Source organism: Ananas comosus, linkage group 18 (genome assembly GCF_001540865.1).
Source record: "Ananas comosus cultivar F153 linkage group 18, ASM154086v1, whole genome shotgun sequence".
NCBI classification, from domain to species: Eukaryota; Viridiplantae; Streptophyta; class Magnoliopsida; order Poales; family Bromeliaceae; genus Ananas; species Ananas comosus.
The window spans coordinates 8,581,196-8,601,417 of record NC_033638.1 but is presented as its reverse complement, the minus strand read 5'-3'; the positions used below and the strand labels follow the sequence as shown (position 1 = coordinate 8,601,417).

Here is a 20,222-nt window from a genome sequence, read left to right as displayed (position 1 = left end):
AATTTTTTATTCTTTAAATTAGTAAGTAATTTTTTTAATTAAGTTCAAAATATTTAATAAAAATATATATAAATAATTAGAATATTTTGTTGCCAAAAAAAATAAATATTTCATATTATTACATGTTGACACACATGATTTTTTTTTTTACCAGCACGCATTGGCACAATTCGATACACACTGTACCGTACCGTACTGTGCCGATAAATTTTCAACACGATTTTGTGTCGCGGTGCTTAAATCCTTACTGTTGGGAAGCTTTGGATACAGGGAATTAGGACTCTCCTATTTGGCAACAACTGAGGAAAGAAATGAGAAAACAACCCTTTTTTCTCTTAAGTAGTGAGAGAGAGAGAGAGAGAGAGAGAGAGAGAGGGGGGCTGTTAGGCTTAGTTTGCAACGGGAGGAGATAGCATTATGTGCAGTAAAAAAACATGAATGAAAATATCACGTCTATACCGACCGTCTCTAAAGCAAGTGGTAAAAAACTTGATGGTCGATATTCGAGACCTGTGGTTGATATTCGAGACCTAAGTTCGAATCCTAATTGATTCACATTTCTAACTAAATTTATTTCTAAATGAAATAAATAAAGCGGGTAGCGTGCTACCTACTCTAAAAAAAAAAAGAAGAAAATATAATGTCTATTTTTATACGTGATATCACATTATCAATATATATTTTATGGTGCAGTCGAAAAACGAAAGAACATACAATAATGCTTGTGTCCCAACGATATTTTACTTAATAGCATTGCAAAGCCGTCAATTCGAAATGGCCCTTTACGGATTATTTGGTTTAAGATATATAATATTCTTGAAATATTTGTATATATTACATTTGGAATGGCAAATTTGAAACTAAACGGATGAAAATAAGTATACCTCATAATTCGTAATAAGCTGGTATCATTTAATGATTTCACCACCTCACTAACAACTTTTACAACTATCTTTAAACAACTTTAATAAAATACATGAAAAAATATCGAAGTACTATAAATTATGAACCAAATAGATTCTTAGTGATATATGCGTAACTGTGGTATGGTTTTTACCTTTCAAAAGCTAGAGCTTTTTTATTTTTTAAATTACAAATTTGTATAGATTGCATTAGTCTCTGAACATAATACGTGAAAATTTGAAGCTCAAATTAATTTTGTCACAAATTTGGTATAAACTTTTTAAATTGTTATACTTAAATCTCGCCACCAAGCTTTGTTGATGAAATTCTTTTGCAGCATCTCCCCGTTTCAACAGATTTGGAACGTTGGAAAATGTAAACATCGGGGCAGATCGAAAGCATTACTAAAATTTCTTTCCTGATAAATCTATTGAAGATAAAATGGAATTTAAAAAGCATTTTTACAATAAAACACCTTAGCCTTTACAACAAGCAACTAAATAGTAATGTTCCCATTAGTCCCTGAAGAACAACCTAAGTTTTTCCCTGAACACTTTTATATTCAGTTTTCGAAATCTATGTGTGGCTACTCTGATTCGAGGGCTTCGATCTCGTACCGAACCTCCTCCATGTGCTCGTTTATACTCGTGACCGCCTCTTGCACGCCCCGAATGGCTTCCTTGAGGGCTCCGTCGTACTCCGCATCAGCTTCAGCATCCTCTGTGCCTGCAGCTTCCGTTATCTCCCGTACGTGCACGCATTCGTGCTCTGTCGGTTTGTGGAACCTGCAATGCTCATGACTCACTAGCCGTTCCGACGGACGACCGGCCTTCTTCAAGATCTGAATCTGTGCCGTCTTTTGTGGTGAATAAAGGGCAACAAGAAAAGGGAAAAAGAAAAAACTTAATAAGACGAATCAACATATTTAAATCTCGCAAAGCAAGATATCGGGAAAACAGGAATAGGTAGCAGTTTATTGCATCGTGGGGGTGGCCCCACGAAGTATGTGCTGGTACACATTCGCGCGATATGCAACAAAGAATAAAAAAGAAAAATCTAATAGGTCTTATTCTTTATAAAATATGTACATACAGCAGTGCGTCAGAGCAAAAATTTGATCAAGGATCTGACAAGATGGTTCAAGTTAACAGCAGAATGTAACAATCTCAGCTTTAGCAAAAACTTTTAGGCCTTATTTGGTATCACTTCTAACGGTTCACTCTTTTTCCTTTTATTAAACACGTCAGGTGATGGCAGATACTTTGCAAATTTATACACCCAGGGACTTTGTTTGGGAACAGATACTGGTGACTTAAGTTCCATTCAGAAGAAAACAGACTTCAGGGTTTAACCTAAAAGCTTTAAGAACACGCATCACATCGAGTTAACAATTTTAGGCACTTCAAGGCTATAAACACAAAAGGTATGCACTCGATTGCTATTAGTTACTTCACACCGTTTGTCGTTTTGAAAAATATACTTGCAAGATTGCCCAAAATGAGTTAGAAGAATCGATTACCAGATGCAACTTCCGCTTCTCTTGTGCTTGGACAGCTTTCAGTAAATTAGCAAGATCATCTCTAGATAGGTCTGGCATCAGAAGAAGTGATTCCATTTCAAGAACCTGCAGATTACAACTTAAGCTCATGTACTGCGCAATAAATGACAACGTAGAGAAATATTCGAGCAATCTAGGTAGACTAACTTGTTTCGAACAATCGTTAAATTCCGCGGTGATTTCCCCACAAAGTTGTTGATAGGCTAATTCCCCTCCACTGGTCATATAGTCCGCGAATCCCCTGCAAAAAAAATGGTTTATCTACTGCTCAAAATCATTCTTGTTAAAGCAAATGGAAGCTATTTCAAATGAGGCGCAAGAATGATATCTATTTCGTACATGTCGTGAGAACAGTAGTTAAGCAAAGCTACGCAAAAGGAAATATGCGAGCTTAAACAATAACAGATAAAAGTAGAATAAGTTAGAAGATTAAATCAAGGTTGCAATGACGAAGATGTTTAAATAGTCAATAAATTTAGAATAAGACAACGCGTTTAATGGAAGATTAACATGATTGCAGTCGAGGACATCCCCTTCAATCACTTCCCCCCTCAAACTTCTGCATCGCAAATGCAAATATTTTCACCCTGTTCATGATCCCCAATGACTTATAATGCTTATGTCCATGACTTTACAATGGAATTATGCAGATAGTGATTCTTACTTAAAAGAGGAAGATTAAATTTAGCAAATTTTTGGTACTAGTTCCTCAATTTAAATATAATTTGAACAAAAGTTTAGTTCAATCATTCTATCACATAATAATCATAATGCATTCACAACCAAGTCATATTTATACTTATTAGCAACATCATAGCAAAGTAGGATCAATACACTCCTATTAATTCATATTTTAATCATAAACTATTAAAAATGATCCACAAAGAAACCCTATCTCGCTTACTAGTTGAATCAATGGGGATCTCGTAAATGGACCCTTGGTAATACCTTCGAAGCTTCGCGTACGCTTCCGCACGCCTCTGTTGCACACCAAGAAACCTCCGGAGGAGATCGACGAGCTTCGCGGATCGCGAGCTTCGGTCGACGTCCATGGCGGAGACCCCTTTCGACTCATCGTCCTCGCGCGTCTCCTCCATGAGAGACCTCCTCTCCTCCCTACCTCAACTTTTGCCCTAATCGATGGTGCGAGCTCGGGTCGAGGACAGGGGAAAGGGAACATGGAGAGGCCTATGGGCCGATACTACACGTGGCCCAATACTTATTTGGGGCCCATAATGATCCAGTTCGTAAATTAGTGCCTGGACCTGGTATGCCAGTCATCCGTGGACTGCCTAGACCTAGTTTGCCACGTCATCCTAGAACTGCTTAAATATGTGTCCTTCCATATCCATATAGCCTTGTATAAATTTTTAAACTACTTTACCATATTCACAAAATAGAAAAAAAAAAAAAAAATCTGATAGTAAAATTTTTCATAAGTTACAGTCCGACCTACTCATGGACCTCCTCACAGCGCTAAATAGGTTCTATATGTCATTTTGAAATAGGCTCTTAAACTTTATTTATTTATTTACTTTTAACATTTTTTGTTCCTAATTTTTTTGTTAAAGTCAATTTTAAAATCTCACCTAATTTGATAGTTCTATAAGCTTTTAATCAGTAAATATTATAATTAATTTTTTTAAAATAATATATGATTATTAAATTTAACAAAATTTATATACTTTAGGTATAATTATTTAAGCAAAAAAAATTGAATTAAACTTTAAATTAAAAATAAACATTAAATGGCCTGTAAAGTTAAATCTCCTCTTTTTTTTTTTTTTTTTACTCCATCGCCGGATGGTGTATAATCAGGTGGTCCACAGATGACGTGGTGGATTCAGTGCACGGAAATTTGTCATAATAGGGCTTAATTCTATATGGGCCAGGCCCAATTAGGCCGCCTATCTATATCTCTGTCCTATTATTGTTATTATTATTATTATTTTTTATTATTATTATTTTCCCTTTATAAACAGAGTCGTCTTTTCGCCTCCCAAAAGACGAGGGAAAGGGGTTAGCGTTAGGTTTTTTTGTTTTTATCATTAATTTAGATCTAAAAAAATCAAAAGCGAAGGGTTTCTTCGAGGAGAAGGAGGATGCGTAGCTTAGGATCGAAGTTTTAATATAAAATTTTAAATTCCCAGTTAGTTGATCCCTTACGATCGAGGCAGAGTGGGCCCTTTTTATTGTTGTTCGATCAAATTCGGAAGATCGCACAATCCTATATTTTGGTAAGTTTTTTTCAACTTTTTTTTGGGTAGTTTGAATCATATTTTTTTTGTTATTAAGTTGTGTTAATTGAGTTTTTCTAGTTCAAATTTGTTTAATTGATGCCGATTTGATTGTTCCCCTGATGCTAATCCTTTAGAATTTGAGAATGTAGTAAGAAATTATTGGTGAATATGAGCGTTTTCTCTTCTTTTTTTTTTTGCTAATACTACCATTTTATACTGTTTGATCGAGATATGCTTGAAGATGAGTTAATTCTCTTTACAAAAAAAAAAAAAAGTTAGTTCTCAGAAATTAGGAGAATGTTTTCATCGCAATGCTAATTTGCTTTCTCTGGTATATTTATAGGATTTTATTGATGCTGAAGTTAAAATTTAGCCTAAATTTAGAATGGTTTTAGGCTTAGCAACTTAGAGTGTTAGCAGAAGATATAGTCGAAGGATAAACTTTATGTGCTTCGATAATTTAATTAAATCGGATATACACCATCTTTGGGTATTACTTGAATATTTATGAAGAACTTGATGATGGTTTGGTGAGAATAAGTTCTTTACTATCCGTGATGTTTTTGCTCTATACTTTTAACTCTTACATTTGCCATAACAACCTCGTGAATGCACCAAGTATCGTGCTGCAAAGATGGGAGACGTCTAATCTAAGTATGCGCTCGATATCTTTATGCTAGTGTGACATTGCATTTTAATGCTGGAATTTGATGTTGCTGTTGCATTTTGTGATACAGCAATGTCATGCATGTTATAAAATTTGCTTAAATGTTGTTTCATTCCCTACATGTGAAGTTTATTGGAGGGAAGCAGTTATATAAAATGGCGGCTAGAACTTTGAGAAGACGGCTCCATCATGGAGATGTCGATGGGAGAAGTAATGAGCATGTAGACATATCAAGTATTGATTCTCTGAATGAGCCTCTTCTTGGAAAACATAGCTTCGATCGGAGACAATCTGAGGTTCGTATAATTAGTATTGGTTAATTTTTTGAAAGAGAACATTTCATTTTCAATTGTGCTAATATAGACTTGGAGTTGTTCAAAGGTACATGATCACGAAAGAGAGCAAGATATCTGGGACGACAAGAAGAAGGAACAACTACACTGGACATATATCTTTTCTAATTTAATTGCGGAATGGACGCAATGGTTAGGTACTTGTCGCCTTGATATCTCGTATTCATAAATATTCCTAAGCAGTATTGCACTTCTATACCAACCAATTCCATTGTTAGATTCAATTTGCTGGCTAATGTGTTAGTTCATCCTATATATAACTCTGTATACTGAGGCATCTCTGAGTTGAAAATTTCACCTGCTTTGATATCTTTTCACTTCCCTGGTTAGAACTACCTTGAATATTGTAGCTGGAGTTAGTATTGATTCAGTTGCCCATTTTGCAGCCAACATTCTGCATAGCTCTGGGACAGCTTTAGGAAGGCTTCTACCTTTTTCTTCTTCTAATCAGGGACAACCGGTTTATCTGAGTCCTTTACAGGTTATAACAAGAAATAGTAGAGGGTCTCTTTTCCTTTCGGTATATCTGTATTTTTCGTTAAAACAATAAATAATGTTTAATTAGCGACTATTTTAATCTTTCAGGAAGAAAGATTGCAGAATCTTAGGGAGAGATTACAAGTGCCATTCGATGGTTCTCGTGTGGATCATCAAGTATTTATTCATGCTTATCGTTTACAGTTCATCTAATCATATTTCCTCTCTCCTAAAAGCACTCTTTGAATTAGTATATAGCTGAAATTATTGAAAACTAAACCTTAATATTGTGCACAGGATGCGCTAAAGCAACTTTGGAGGCTCGCTTACCCTAATCGAGCAATTCCTCCTCTCAAATCAGAATTGTGGAAGGAGATGGGTTGGCAAGGTACAGACCCATCCTCGGATTTCAGGTACTTAGGATTCGATGCATCTTTTTCACGTAATATAAAATGAATCCATGTAGTGTTGAAAAAACTGACATGTTGTATCCTCTATCAGGGGTGGTGGATTTGTATCGCTGGAGAACCTCATCTTTTTCGCACAGAAGTACCCAGTAAATACTTCCTTCTCATATCACCTCATTTAATGGTCGCATTCTTCCTCCCCTCCTGGTATAAAAAAGGTCATTCCATAACTAATTCTTTTCCTTACACAGGATTCATTTCAGATGCTATTGCACAAACAGGAAGGGCAGAGAGCCGAATGGGAGTACCCTTTTGCCGTTGCCGGTGTTAATATATCGTTCATGTTAGTCCAGATGTTAGATCTGCAGTCAAGTAATTTTCTGAACAAACCCTTCAACCTTTACTGAATCATAGTATTGGTGTTGATAAATCCTATCCTTCTCTTGCAGGCATGCCGACTACTAAAGCTGGACTCCGTTTCTTGGAGCTGCTCGCAGAAGATGAGAGTGCTTTTGACAACCTATATTGCGTGGCATTTTGCTTGATGGATGCTCAATGGCTCGCTAAACGGGCTTCTTACATGGAGTTCAATGTAATTATAAGCACTACTAGCGTTTCTCGTGATGATTTCCCCCCCCCTTCAAGGACAGCCGTTTAATTTATTTTCTCTCACCTTATCGTGCTTCTCTTACCAGGAAGTTTTGAAGTCGACAAGAACCCAGTTAGAGCGCGAGCTTGCCCTGGATGACACTACCAATGTGAAGGACTTACCGGCATTTACGATGTTGTACAGATAAAAATTTTGTGCACCTTCAAGAGGAGAATCAAGGCTTGCATCTCCTAGCGAGCTTGAAAATTTTTCTTGTTTTAAAAATTATTATCTATTTAAAGGGGAGCTATATGGTTAGACTGAAAATACGAGATGAGATGAAAGACATATCATCAGATGGTACATGGCTGATGTGGTGAACCAATTGTAGGCGATAATCCCCTGTTTCTGCTGTTCGATTGTTCGGTGCTTTTACAACCCTTTGATATCAACTGCTATACAAGTGTGTACTCACAAGAATGCGAAAAGAATAAAACATCTTGTGCATAGATAAACTTCATGAACTCTCTCTCTCTGGACTGTGGAGACAGATCAATGTGTAGGATTAGGATATGGAAAGTTGCTTGCCATGTAATAGTTTAAGTCTTGGAAGGTGATTCGACTGTACTGTGTAATTCAAGCTTGTTGGTGAAGCTCATCCTGAGCTTACAATGGCGTTAATCCGTTTGAATAAAAGGTCGAATCTGTATGAAGTGGAAGGATAAGTTTCCACATTATTTCGATCAAACAAAACTGGTGAGGTGAAAAGTCAATCTCTTGTTAGTTTGGTTGTGATCTTCACATTCTAATCAAATTGTAAGCTTCTCTTAAGCAACATTTTTAGTGAATGGAATTTGTTTTAATACCCTTTTTATTCAAAACAGAAGAATCATTTTTTTTCAATTTAATTGAATTTAAGTTTGTCAAGAGGTAGTTAAGCTAATTAAGCAGGACCAGCGAGGGTTTTCATAGTGCCGATTCCAACACAAGTCTCCTCTAAACTCTGCAATCTAAACTCTGCAATTTTCCTACCTGAACTCAGGTTGATTGTGATATGTTTCTTTGCATTGTTTCTTTTTTTTTTTTATAGATTTGTATGGAGCAGAGATAGTCTGAAGCCTCTGTTTTGCCCTGGTATTTTATGGATTGCTGCAAATTCGATCCCTGATTTTGATTATAATTTTAATTTTGCATTTCCACAGTTTTAATTCTTACAGTTAAATAGTTTCGAAATTTTGTTCTACGCAGCAGTTGTTACGTCTTTCCTTTCATTCTGCTGAAGTACATCTAACATACCATATTCTTTTAAAAAAATAAAAATAAAAAAACTGTGAGGGAGGTTTTCAGAATTAAAACTTAACCCACTGAATATATTTTATGATGTTAAAAAAAATTGTACATGAAAAAATATCAATTTTGGATACTGATTGTTTATAAATCAAGTAATAACTTTTCTCAACTATTGATTATTGCGACTCCCTAATGTCTTAGTAATAAACTTTCAAATCTACTGAATCTTAATGCATAAGCTGTTCTTAGATGGTATAGGTTGTATAATCAGATTGTTTCTAAATTTTAATGCATTGATTATGAAAAATTGAGTGCAACGCATGAGACATACAAGATACACCATTGTGGTGTGCCATTGTGAATCTTCCAATTTAAAGTAACCAATCTATCTATTCTCTATTCCTTTCCTATACATTATTTCTTATAAAATTTGCCACGTGGCAATTCCTCCTTCACCCCCTCTCCACGCTCCTTGATGCTTCGCCTTTCCACCTCATCTGTACTCAATGCTTCGTCTTCCCACCCGCCCACTTTTTAATTAATATATTCATATGATTTATTTTTATCTAAACAAATTGTTTTAAAAAAAATTTATTTGCTGTTGTAACTTTCATTATTGTCATGTATAATTTATTTGCTATTGTAATTTTTGTCACATTTGTATATATCTGTTTTATATTTTTTATTTGTATTTATTGATGTTTCATTACAAGTTAAAAAATTTTAAAATTTTAATTTTGACAATTTTTTATCTTCTATAATATTAGCCCGCCGCAATGCGCGGATAACTTCACTAGTTATTACTATAATCATCAAAAGTCCAACTTCCAATACCCAATTATGTACAACCATTAAAAGTTCAAGTGGAGATATTAGAAAGGTAGGGATTAGAGAAGGAAACAAAGAAGATCACCTCCGCGCGCCACGATCATCAACGACGAAAGCCTACCGATCGATCGACAATCCTCCGAATTCGGTCCCGCCATTGTAGGACCTATGAGCGTCAGAAATCTTCGCCCGATACCTCATCATCAATCTTTTCAGAAACAGCTCAAATCCTCTCAGGCCTTACCCCTCCCTCTTCAGAACGCTCAGCACCGCGCAACGTAAAAGCACCGTCCAAACTGTGCATGAAAAGCTTCTAATACTTAATAATGTTGTCGTGCCAATCCCGAGCCTACTGAGTAATATTGTTAAGATTGTTAAGTGCACTGCTGATTCACGAAGCTGAATAAGCTTTTCATTGTCCACTCATCTTCTATTACTAATGGTTGCTGATACATGAGCTGAATTGACAAAACGTATGTCGTATTGAAAAATCAACGAATAGAGAACTGAAAAAAATTTTCTCACACATGGTATCGATCGTACCATTCAGCTCCTAACTTTATCTCACCTAAGTTCGAACATTTATAAATAGTGCAAGTTCATCAGAATTGCCGAATTAAGATAATTTACAAGTTTCGTCAAATTTCAACCGATACTAATGAGTTCGTTGTCGTCACAAAATCAACGATCATGAATTCTCTTGCGCAAGCCTATAAGTAATCCATAATAGATTGGTCAAACGGTCGAAAAAATTTACTGTGTAACACTCACACAACGTTATCTATTCTCAGCCAATCATATCTCTTTTAAAAAAAAAAAAGTATAATAAGAATAACTATAATATAATGGATGAACTGTATAAAATTTTTTTGATGAGTAGGAACAATAAACCAAATCAGTAATATAAATGGTATATTCTAAATTTTTTTAAGTACGGTCAAAATTACGGCACTAGTAAGAGTACTTATTACATGACCCACTAACAGTACTTAGGAACACACTTTTACGTCACAGTAAACAGCAAATAGGAAAGGCTTGCTAAAGTCGCAATAATTAGTTCTCCGTACAAAGAATAAAAGGAGGGAAAATTTGTTACCTCTGTTTATGCGAGGGACGTACAACTCGATTATAATGATCTTAAATTATAAATTTAATTAATTATACATTTCTAAATTTTATTGTTTTGTATTATTAGTTTTTAAAATGGTTTAATTAATAAACTTTTAAAATTATGAATGTTTATATAATTTTTATCGAATAATACAGTAATGAACGAATGATAATTTTTTCTATAATAATCTATAACAAGCTTGTTATATCTATATAATTTTTTATTTATGTATTACATTATTACGTGTATATATATATTTTTATAAAGTTTTGAAGTCGTATTTTTATTAGGATTAATTGCATACATATTCCTACAAATACAGTGAATTATAAATATATCTCTATAAAGTTTAATTTTTATAAGTTATTTTTGAAAAAGTTCTAATATTTTCAGATATATCCTTTTGATTTGTTAGCGTTAGACAATTTTTAGAAAGCTGTTTATATTTCTAATTTTACCATTACAAATATATTCCACCAAAAATTATAACAGTATAATATAAGAGAGATATAGATGTCAAAAATTAATAAGGATAAAGTATTTAATTTATGGTTAACTAAAACTTTTCTAACGAATTATAACGGCACGAACATATCTAAAAATATTAAAACTTTTGTATTAATATAATTTATGAAAGTTGAACTTTACTGGAATGTATTTGTAATTTATTATATTTAGGGGACCTGTATGGAATTAACCCTACATAGTTATTATTATTAAAAATATTTTTTGCAGTTTATATAATTTATATATAATATATAATATACAGCAATTGATCATAGAATTTTATTATTTTGAAAAAAAAAAAACGAATGCAATTAATTATATATTGCATTTTATTTTTTAATAGGCTTTCGCACGCATATCTCATATGATCTCACATGGCCGGGGTTCCTTCCCAGGGCCAAATCCACAGTATAAGTCTCTGCGTACGTCCCCCTTTCCCCCGGCCCCCCTCTCTCTCTCTCACTCACTCACTCTCTCTCTCCCGTCCCGCGAAACTGTCGCTCTCCTCCCTTCCGGAGAAAAGAAACCCTAATCCCGCCTCTCTAAACCCTAACCCCCACCACTCTCTCCCTCTCCCTCTCCCTCTCCCTCTCCGATTCCCCTACCATTTTCGACGCAAGGAGATGGCAATGGGTGGGGCGCAGCGACGAGTCCGCGGAGATCGCCCCGTATCTCGGTAAATGCGAGCCTCTCTCGGTGTAGTTAGGTCGCTTTCGCGCTAGGTTCCTCCCCCTCGAACTCGCCCCGCTCGGCGATGGAGAGAGGCGCGGCGGCGCCGCCCGAGGCGGCGGCCGGAGAAGGAACGGCGGCGGGGGAGCCGTGGCCGGCGTTTGCGGATGCGCCGCGGAAGAAGCCCTTGGACGCCTCCGCGAAGGCGGCAAGGGTGGCTCCGCCGACTGTGCCGCCGCAGATTGCGGCGGTAGGGAACGCCGGCCCGGGGCCGAATAATGGGGCTGCGCTGCCCTTTCCGGTGCAGGTTCGTTCTTAAATCTTTGTTTTCGCATATCGTTATGATTTGAAGAATTCTACTTAGATTAGCGTGTTTGATTGTTCAATCTTGTCGCATAGGTCCCAAGTAACTCTGCTAGAGAGATCTTTACTTACCTGTGATGGAGGAAGGGAATGGTTAACTTTCTAAGAGAGCTGATTCCGGTGTTATAGGAGTTTTTAAGATTCTGATTGTCCTTTGGATGGTGCAACTTTTTTTTTAAAAAAAATTTACTCTTATCCTGCCTTGTTTTGATTATCTTCATTTCATAGTATACTGTGGCTCAGGACCTGAATCCCATACAGAATGGTGCACAGCCCTATCAGTTCAATATAATAGGCTAATGTTATTAATGTCATTTTGTCACAGATTTCATGTAGAGTTGGTGGTTGTTTTAATGCCTTTTGTGTATGGTGGCAGCTAGAGTTTTTTCTTGTTCTTGTGACGACAACATTCTTATAGACTTTCTTTCGTAGTTCAGTGCTTTAAATATGGTTGGCAGGTTGTGTGTTCGAAGTCAATCTGGTTCGTGGTTTTACTCTACTTGAGTCAGATAAGGTAGGTTTATTGAGCTACTGCTTTAAGGCCCGATCGGGCCATCATTGTAAATTGCCTTTTCTTGGAGAAAATTTTATTGAAAAGCTTTGATTAGCTCCCTTTTGGATACCCGAAATTTTGAAATGAGAGAACGGCTGTTGACTTTTTACTTTATTAGATCAGTAATTCTGCAAAGCTCTATATTGGAATAATAGAACATTGGACAATGTAAGCACCTGCGAACGTAAGTTTGATTCATAAATTAATTAACTTGCTTAGAATTCGGGACTAATGGATCTATATAGAAGACGAATTTTGCATATCGTGCAATGCTTATATTTCCAACGCTAGATCTTCTGATATTAGCGTAAGACCTTGTAAATCAGCTTATTAGTTTCCTCGTGATTTGTGAAAATTATTCTTCATAATAAAGCTAGTTATGCTGCATTTCTATAGCTTATTTCCTTTTTGTTAGGCATTCGGTTTATGATTTTTATGAGGCAGTAACATTCTTTCAGGGACCTGTTGGCCTTTACAAATCTGATGGGTTTCGAAGCAGTAATCCTCCCAATAAGCATCGTCACATGCACCCTCATGGTAAACATGGTCCCAAGCGTAACGCTCCTGCAAATGGTGCACCGCCCCCATTTCCTGTACAATTGCCCTACCATCAACAGCCTGGACAACCAGTTTTATACCCTGTTGTACAAGCTCCGCCTTTGATGATTCATGAATATGCCTACCGGCCTTGTCCTGTACCATTCCTGAATAATGACGTCCATGTTGTGAAGCCTGGATATGAAACTTCATTCCCAGGTTTTGTTCCTGTTGGTCAAAATAGTCAGCCATCGCCAAGAGGAGATCCAAATGCTTGGAGGCCGAATGGTGGCAATCATGGTAATAAGCATCGTAATAATGGGTATGAGCATGGAAACCATCCTAACCAAACACGGCACAGTCCTCGTGTGTTTAATCCTAGAAGCAACATAAATATGCCTCATGATATTGGGCCACGACCTTTTATCAGGCCACTTCCACCACGCTTTTATGGTCCTGCTCCTGGGTTCATTAGTGCACCTGGTTTTCCTGGTATATACCTAAGCCTACCTTACATGCTTTTCTGCTGTTGACCTCTCCAATCTCTCTGGATTTTCCTTTGATATCCCTGTTTGCTTCAACACAGGTCCTGCTTCTCCGATGTTTTATGTGCCTGCCCCTCCTTTGGAAATGATGAGGGGTCCACCTCGCCCAATGTCGCATCCTCCCCCTCTTACCAAGAAGGATCCGAAAACTGAGGAAGTAGAGTTAAGAGACAAAATAGTAAAACAAGTCGAGTATTATTTCAGGTGAGTTTTTACTTGTTCATGTAAGTTTGCATTCTTTGGCCTTGATTCGTGCTATTTAGAAGAACTGTCAGGTATCTCATCAAACAATTCTCTCTTGATTTGTTGATGGTTCATATGTCCTAATAGTAAGTGCTGCAAGTTTAATCTCAATCACTGAAGAGAAACTACATTTTGGCATTCTCGACTGAGAGTCTTAGAGAATTTTGCTTTGAACTTTATTGACTGATTGCTATGTAGAGTGTTCATAATTTTCTTTTATTACATCCTAATATTTCTTGTCTTCTGCAGTGACAAAAATTTAGAGAAAGACGATTACCTGAAATCAATACTTGATGATCATGGATGGGTTTCGATATCAAAAATTGCTGATTTTAACAGGGTATACCTTTTGTGCTACCTTCCTAATGTGCAGTTTTTATAGTACTGTTATTGGGTTCAAAATGCAAATGATTGCCACCATTGGAAATTATGAACATCCTGTTTATTTCTTTTTCAATTTGCAGCTTCGGAGCATGACAACAGATACACATATAATAGTTGATGCTTTGCAGAGTTCAAGTGTAGTAGAAGTTCAGGTTCTTACATCTTTTACATACTTTGTGAATTAATTTTTTCTACACTAGCATGATCAATTGTTCTTCTAAATATGTACTTTTACTTCTGTCAATTTGTTGGCAGGACGACAGAATAAGGAGGCGTAATGACTGGTCTAAGTGGCTTCCCTCATCAGGTCACCATGTAATCTCAACAGAATCTGTGTCTGTAGAGAGCCAGAGTCCTGTCAGTTTAGAGAATAACAAAAGAAGTGAGAGCAATAATGATGGAATCTCTCATGAAGATTCTATCCGCCAAACTACCTATAAGGTTCAAGAGGACTATTTGCCCTGTGTGAGTGAGTACTCGAAAATTGAAGATAAGTTTATTGCAGAATGCGATAGTCTCAAGGTACTGACAGCTGATGAAGCAGCGGCATATGACGGTGATAACAAGGATAGATGCATAGAATTACTCTCTGGACCAAATTCAGGAGTCAGACAGAACAAACTTTGCAGCAGATGTAGCTGTTCGCTAGAGAAAGATTCAGTTGGCACCATGGCTGATGTTAAATCTGGTAACACGCATGTTGTTGTTGTCTCTGCAAAGTCACAGGAAAATGACAATCTCTCCAGTAGTGGTGATCTTGCGCTTGATGTCACACTATCAAATAGGGTATCTGACATGCAGAATGTAGAGGCCTTCTCTAATGACATTGCTGTCCAATCACCTAGCTGTAGGGCGGAGCAAAGTACATTCATGCTTGATGAGGAATTGGAGCCGGAGTTTGTTCACAGGGATGATCTTTCTTTAAATAGGAGGTAACTCTTCTGTTACGTCTGCAAGGGTCTTCTGTTATTTGAATTATTTTGACTCATGCTGTGAGAAGGCTGTTGTATGTATAATCGCTTATTGTGTTTCTCTTTTTTGTATGATCTAGCAGCATTGATGCAATCATGTCAAAACATTTCAAGCTTTTGGCAATCGTTTTGTCTGGAAGGCAAAGACATTGATAGCACTGTTGTATTCTTGTATCATTAGGTTGTCTAGAATATTCTACTTATATGTCAATTATTCTAGCAAAGTCTGCAAGCAATAAAAATAGAAAAACAGCATTCATCAGCTCTTGGATATTATGCAAGTTTTTAGTTTTTCTTTGGCAATATGATGAATGATCTTAGTTTTTCTTTCGCAGTATGATCTTTAATAGTTGATGCCAGCAATAGAATTTTAAAAATGAGTAATATCAAGTTTGCTTTTTTGCCTTCACTTCTCATTGATTCAGTGATCTTGCTTCTTTTGTTTTAGAGGTAGATCATGCTAATATTAATTTTGAGGTCTCTCTTCTCTTACAACAATGCTTCGCAGGGTTGATGATGAAGAGGATGAAATGGATGTTAATGATCAAGATGTCCACAGGCTAATAATTGTCACCCAAGTAAGATTTGATTTCTTTGCTTCTTTGTTAAGATTATTGCTAATTCTACCTTTGCTTTCAGCTCTCTGGAATTTGATCATTTTTGTTTTCTCATGTATGTGGACATTCTGTTTTTGGAAGGTGGGCTGGCCTTTTATCTTGACATCCTTTTTCGTGCAGATGATAAAACCTGCTTTGTCTTTCTTTTAATTACATTCGGTTGCTTTTAAGTTCTGACAATTCATTCGTTTTCTCGATTTGCTACTTAACTTTCAGTGTATATCTACATGCATTTTCATGCGCATGTATTAGCATCATTTTCCTCTTTCTGTAAATAACTAAACATAAACAGTGTCGGTCCCATAATTAATAAACATCTGTAGTAGTTTATAGTGTAATTCCTAATGGTTAAAGGGTGCTTTCAAATTTGTTGTTGAGGGTTAACAAATCAGCCTGCTCATGAAGAAACAGCTTCTGAAGTTATCTGCCACTGAGGGGTCTGGTGAAGTTTAGACTTATGCAGCCTCACCCCTGCATGCAGAAAGGTCTTCTCATTTGTTTCCCTGATATGAAAATTTGTCAAGATTAGAACTGGTGGCGTTCCACTTGATGTCATATGAGCTTGCTCTAGAGTTGAGAATGGCTGTTCAGCCTGGTTTATTGGATTGACATAATGCTTTTAATATCTAAGTTTTTAGTTTAACTTTGTAATGAAAAGTTCTATTTTTTGCGAGTTCTGTACAGGATATTTGTCTTGACAAAGATGAGACAGCCAGTTCGAGGAAATCAGAAGCAATTACGAATGAGCTTGCATCTGCTATCAATAATGGCCTTTACTTTTATGAGCAGGTGACAGCTTCTTATCAATAAATTGTACAAATGTATTTTCTACCATGGTTTTATTGATGCTGTACGAAAGTGACACTCCTTCCTTTTTCCTCAATTTCCTTTAATAAGTAGTATACCAAGTTTTCCAACATATTTGGTACGTCATATATATTAACAATACATTGTGGCTTATAGGAGCTACGAGCCAAACGCGCTAATCATCAGAGAAATAATACTGGAATAGGAGATGGCTGTTTTAGATCAACTGCCCTATCTGATTCCTCGATGAATTCAAAGAGGAATGCAATAATTGCTGGAAATAGTGGTCACGAAGAGTTGGGACTAGCTATTTCTAGAAGGCGACAAAATAAGGGCAATAGCAAGTCGCATGGCTCCCTTAAACAGAGATTGTTTCCAGGTAATTTTGATTCTTATGCAAATGCGCATAATCGTCATGGAATTGTATCAGAAAGTCCTCCAAGCAAGTCAATTGGATATTTCTTCGGGTCGACTCCACCAGAAAATCACGGGTTAGACTTGTTCCTTAGTTTCAGTTAGAAACTTGACAGTTAGTTTTAGTTTATTTGTTTCCTAAGATAATGATTTATTTATCTCTTTTTGTATTTGCAGCTCTATGCCCTCAAAGTTAGGTTCTCCTCATGCTATTCTTCCTGGGAGCAGTCCACCTGTTGGATCGATGCCAAAACCATTTCCACCATTTCAGCATCCAAGTCATCAGCTATTAGAGCAAAATGAATTTAAGCAGCAAAAGTAGATGGCTTTATCACTTTCAACACCATAAATTTAACTGTTTTGCTCAGCTTGCTACATTTATCATAGTAAGGTTATTAGCTGAGATTATTTAGTTCTTCTTGGATGAAGGTACTTGAAGTATCGCAACCGTTGTCTTGGCGAGCGTAAGAGATTAGGAATTGGTTGCAGTGAGGTACAGTATACTAGAAGTCATTACCTTCAAATTCTTTGTAGAAATGTAGGCTAATGCTTCAAGTAGTTTAGTTTTAATAGTAAATGACTATTTAAAGAAAAATTGGACCTCTACTGGGCCTTTCATTTTACAATGAGCTGTGCCTTATCCCTTCTCTCAGTTTCTGATATATATCTTATCAGAATCCTACTTCACCTTGTCTCTTTCCTTTGCTAATTAATCCAACTGATTTAACTGTCTTACTTTTCCTGTCCTGATCATGTCCATTAATGCACCAAACTATAAAATGTTTGTTGAAGATGCTGTCTCTTCCATTTGTTTATATTCTCTTGGACCGTCTAATTTTGCCCTCTATTTAAGTATGATTATTTTTCATGCAGGAAATGAACACACTTTATCGGTTTTGGTCATATTTCCTGAGAGATATGTTTAACAAATCCATGTACAAGGAATTTCGTAAGCTGGCACTCGAAGATGCAGCCTCCAAGTACTTTTATGGACTCGAGTGTCTCTTTAGGTTTTACAGGTATGCATCCTACTTCCATTTTCCTACTTCCATTTTCCAACCTCCAATCTCTACGAAGGTTTAAGCGCTCATTTTCATCCCACGCCTTATTGCGATGTGCAGTATTTGTTTCTTTATAAGTTGTATTTTTCTATTTCCTTTTTTCAGCTATGGGTTGGAAAAGAACTTCAAAGAGAATATATATGATGACTTTGAGCAGCTTACGCTTGAGTTCTATCAGAAGGGCAATCTTTATGGCCTTGAAAAGTACTGGTAAACACCCTCAGTATGCTTATGATAAATTTTAATGACCATTTTATCCCTTTTTACCTGCTTGTCCAGGTTATTTACTTCTACACCTTCGTCATGCATGTGTGAAAACTTTTGCTTGGCATTTATCTAATGTTCCCTTCTCAAACCCCCCACCCCAAAACTTTTGCTACGCTTTTAGCTAATGTTCGCTTCTCCCTCCCACCCCGCACGTTGTATTACTTTCCAATGATGGTGAGTTGTTTATGAACCAGGGCATTTCACCACTACCGGGAGAAGAGGGGCAGTGCCAAACCTATAAAGAAGCATCCGGAGTTGGACAGGGTATTACGAGAGGAATTCCGAAGCCTGGAGGATTTTAGGGCCAAGGAGAAGATGGATAAGGCGGCGGCGGCAGCGGCAGCTGAGGGAGAGTGTAGCTGCAGCAGAGTTAGTCGCTCTAATGAGAGGGAGAAAGAGCATATCGCCGTTGCCCATGGCTCTACTTCTCTGCGAGCGAATTAGTCGGCCTCCCCATTCTGAGTGCTACAATCGGAATATATTTCTCTTTTAAAGAGATTTTGTGGATGGCTGCATATGTGCAGATTTTGCAGTTCTCTGCGTGTAGTAACGGGCCAGGAATTCTTTTTCTTCCTCTTACCCGGATTTGTACATAAAGGAATATAATACTGGATGTTTGTGGAATTTGTGCGAATTTGATGGATAATAAAGTCGATGCTCGTCTCCATTTCTGTTTTGTTTTTCGTATGATCCTTGATTTGATTTGTATGAGCTATGCATCGAACGCAAAGCCATGCAAGGAATTATTATTTTGGTAGCTCATAAAAATGTGGACCAGATAGTTCATATCTTTCGCAAAATTTGATACAGTAATTGCTCACGGGTTTGCCGCGGTAAGCATTGTTAATCTACTTCAAAATCTTCAGAATTTGTGATTCATGTATTTGTGTATGCTGGTAACCTTTGCTTGTTGAATTTAATTTTTGATTTGTTTCCTCAACTCTTTACAACGTAGAACTATGTTTGAATGGAAGGGCCATGATGTAGGGATTAGTTTCTCCGTGAATCACGAAGTTTTTTGAGTGTTTAAAGGTAACGACTAATTGCGATTTAACTATCCTGTGAAATTGCTTATTGTAGTTCTCAACTTTTTAAATTTCCGCGTTTTGTGTAACTTTTACCTATTTATTTATTATTATTTTTTATAAAAATAATGTATTTGTATATTTGTGCTTATCAATCCTTATTCTCATAACATATTTTATTTCTACAAACTCTTTAGTAGTGTGTATATATATTAAGTAGGATTACTATACTCTTATAAGTATTGAGCAGTATTGGGCATTTCGTGCTTATAAATTTTTTTTTATGATGAAACTTCTGAATCGACGATCCACTCCGTCAAATATAACATAGAGTATTTAAAATTTTTAGAAAATAAATTTTGTAATTTTTCGAAATCTAAAGTTTATTAAACGGGCATAAAATGAACGAATAAAATCGAATGATGTCTGATGATCAGATACTTCAAGTTATGATCGGAATTATTGATCTTTATTTAGATAATGAATAGAATTTTTTATCAAAAATTTAACTAATTTTAATTTTTTTATATACCGTTAAACTAATAAGTATTCTATACCGGCCGTTAAAAATTATCAATTTTAAAATATTTTGATCCTAATGTAAATAATATCAAAGTTGTATATAGAGTTGAGCTAGAATACTTGTAAAAGTATCACCCAAGTGATACTTGTGTGCTTTTAGCCCTTGGATGAAGAGATGTGAGGTTGAGATGATGGTGGTAGGTGGTGGTAGGTGGTGGTAGGTGGAATAGTGTTTGATCCAAGGACTATTAGTAATAAAAAAGTAGATCCAATGGCTAAAAACACACAACTATCACTTGGGTGATACTTGTAAA

At 36.3% G+C, this 20,222-nt stretch overlaps 3 protein-coding genes across 4 annotated transcripts; 2 read left to right on the top strand and 1 right to left on the bottom strand.

Annotated features, from left to right (window-relative positions):
- Nucleotides 1,318-3,631, bottom strand: LOC109723753. The gene is made up of 4 exons (XM_020252229.1): nucleotides 3,410-3,631; nucleotides 2,609-2,702; nucleotides 2,423-2,527; nucleotides 1,318-1,759 (listed from the first exon to the last, which is right to left on the bottom strand). The coding sequence occupies exons 1-4, from the start codon at nucleotides 3,556-3,558 to the stop codon at nucleotides 1,490-1,492; spliced, it is 618 nt and encodes a 205-aa protein (XP_020107818.1). The 5' UTR covers nucleotides 3,559-3,631; the 3' UTR covers nucleotides 1,318-1,489.
- Nucleotides 4,431-7,967, top strand: LOC109724434 (ELMO domain-containing protein A). Of its 2 annotated transcripts, none has more exons than XM_020253257.1 (10): nucleotides 4,431-4,698; nucleotides 5,497-5,664; nucleotides 5,750-5,858; nucleotides 6,108-6,202; nucleotides 6,307-6,375; nucleotides 6,496-6,611; nucleotides 6,700-6,754; nucleotides 6,857-6,977; nucleotides 7,055-7,197; nucleotides 7,301-7,967. In XM_020253257.1, the coding sequence occupies exons 2-10, from the start codon at nucleotides 5,524-5,526 to the stop codon at nucleotides 7,400-7,402; spliced, it is 951 nt and encodes a 316-aa protein (XP_020108846.1). In that variant the 5' UTR covers nucleotides 4,431-4,698; nucleotides 5,497-5,523; the 3' UTR covers nucleotides 7,403-7,967. The 2 variants fall into 2 exon arrangements, with proteins under 2 accessions (XP_020108846.1, XP_020108848.1); XM_020253259.1 differs by lacking the exon at nucleotides 4,431-4,698 and adding an exon at nucleotides 4,994-5,355.
- LOC109724008 (la-related protein 1A-like) lies at nucleotides 11,360-19,041 on the top strand. Its single transcript, XM_020252592.1, has 14 exons — nucleotides 11,360-11,906; nucleotides 12,974-13,544; nucleotides 13,639-13,801; nucleotides 14,090-14,180; nucleotides 14,305-14,376; nucleotides 14,480-15,156; nucleotides 15,704-15,773; nucleotides 16,497-16,601; nucleotides 16,776-17,110; nucleotides 17,211-17,351; nucleotides 17,463-17,526; nucleotides 17,907-18,052; nucleotides 18,200-18,304; nucleotides 18,556-19,041. Exons 1-14 carry the CDS (start codon nucleotides 11,685-11,687, stop codon nucleotides 18,803-18,805), a joined length of 3,012 nt encoding a protein of 1,003 aa, XP_020108181.1. The 5' UTR covers nucleotides 11,360-11,684; the 3' UTR covers nucleotides 18,806-19,041.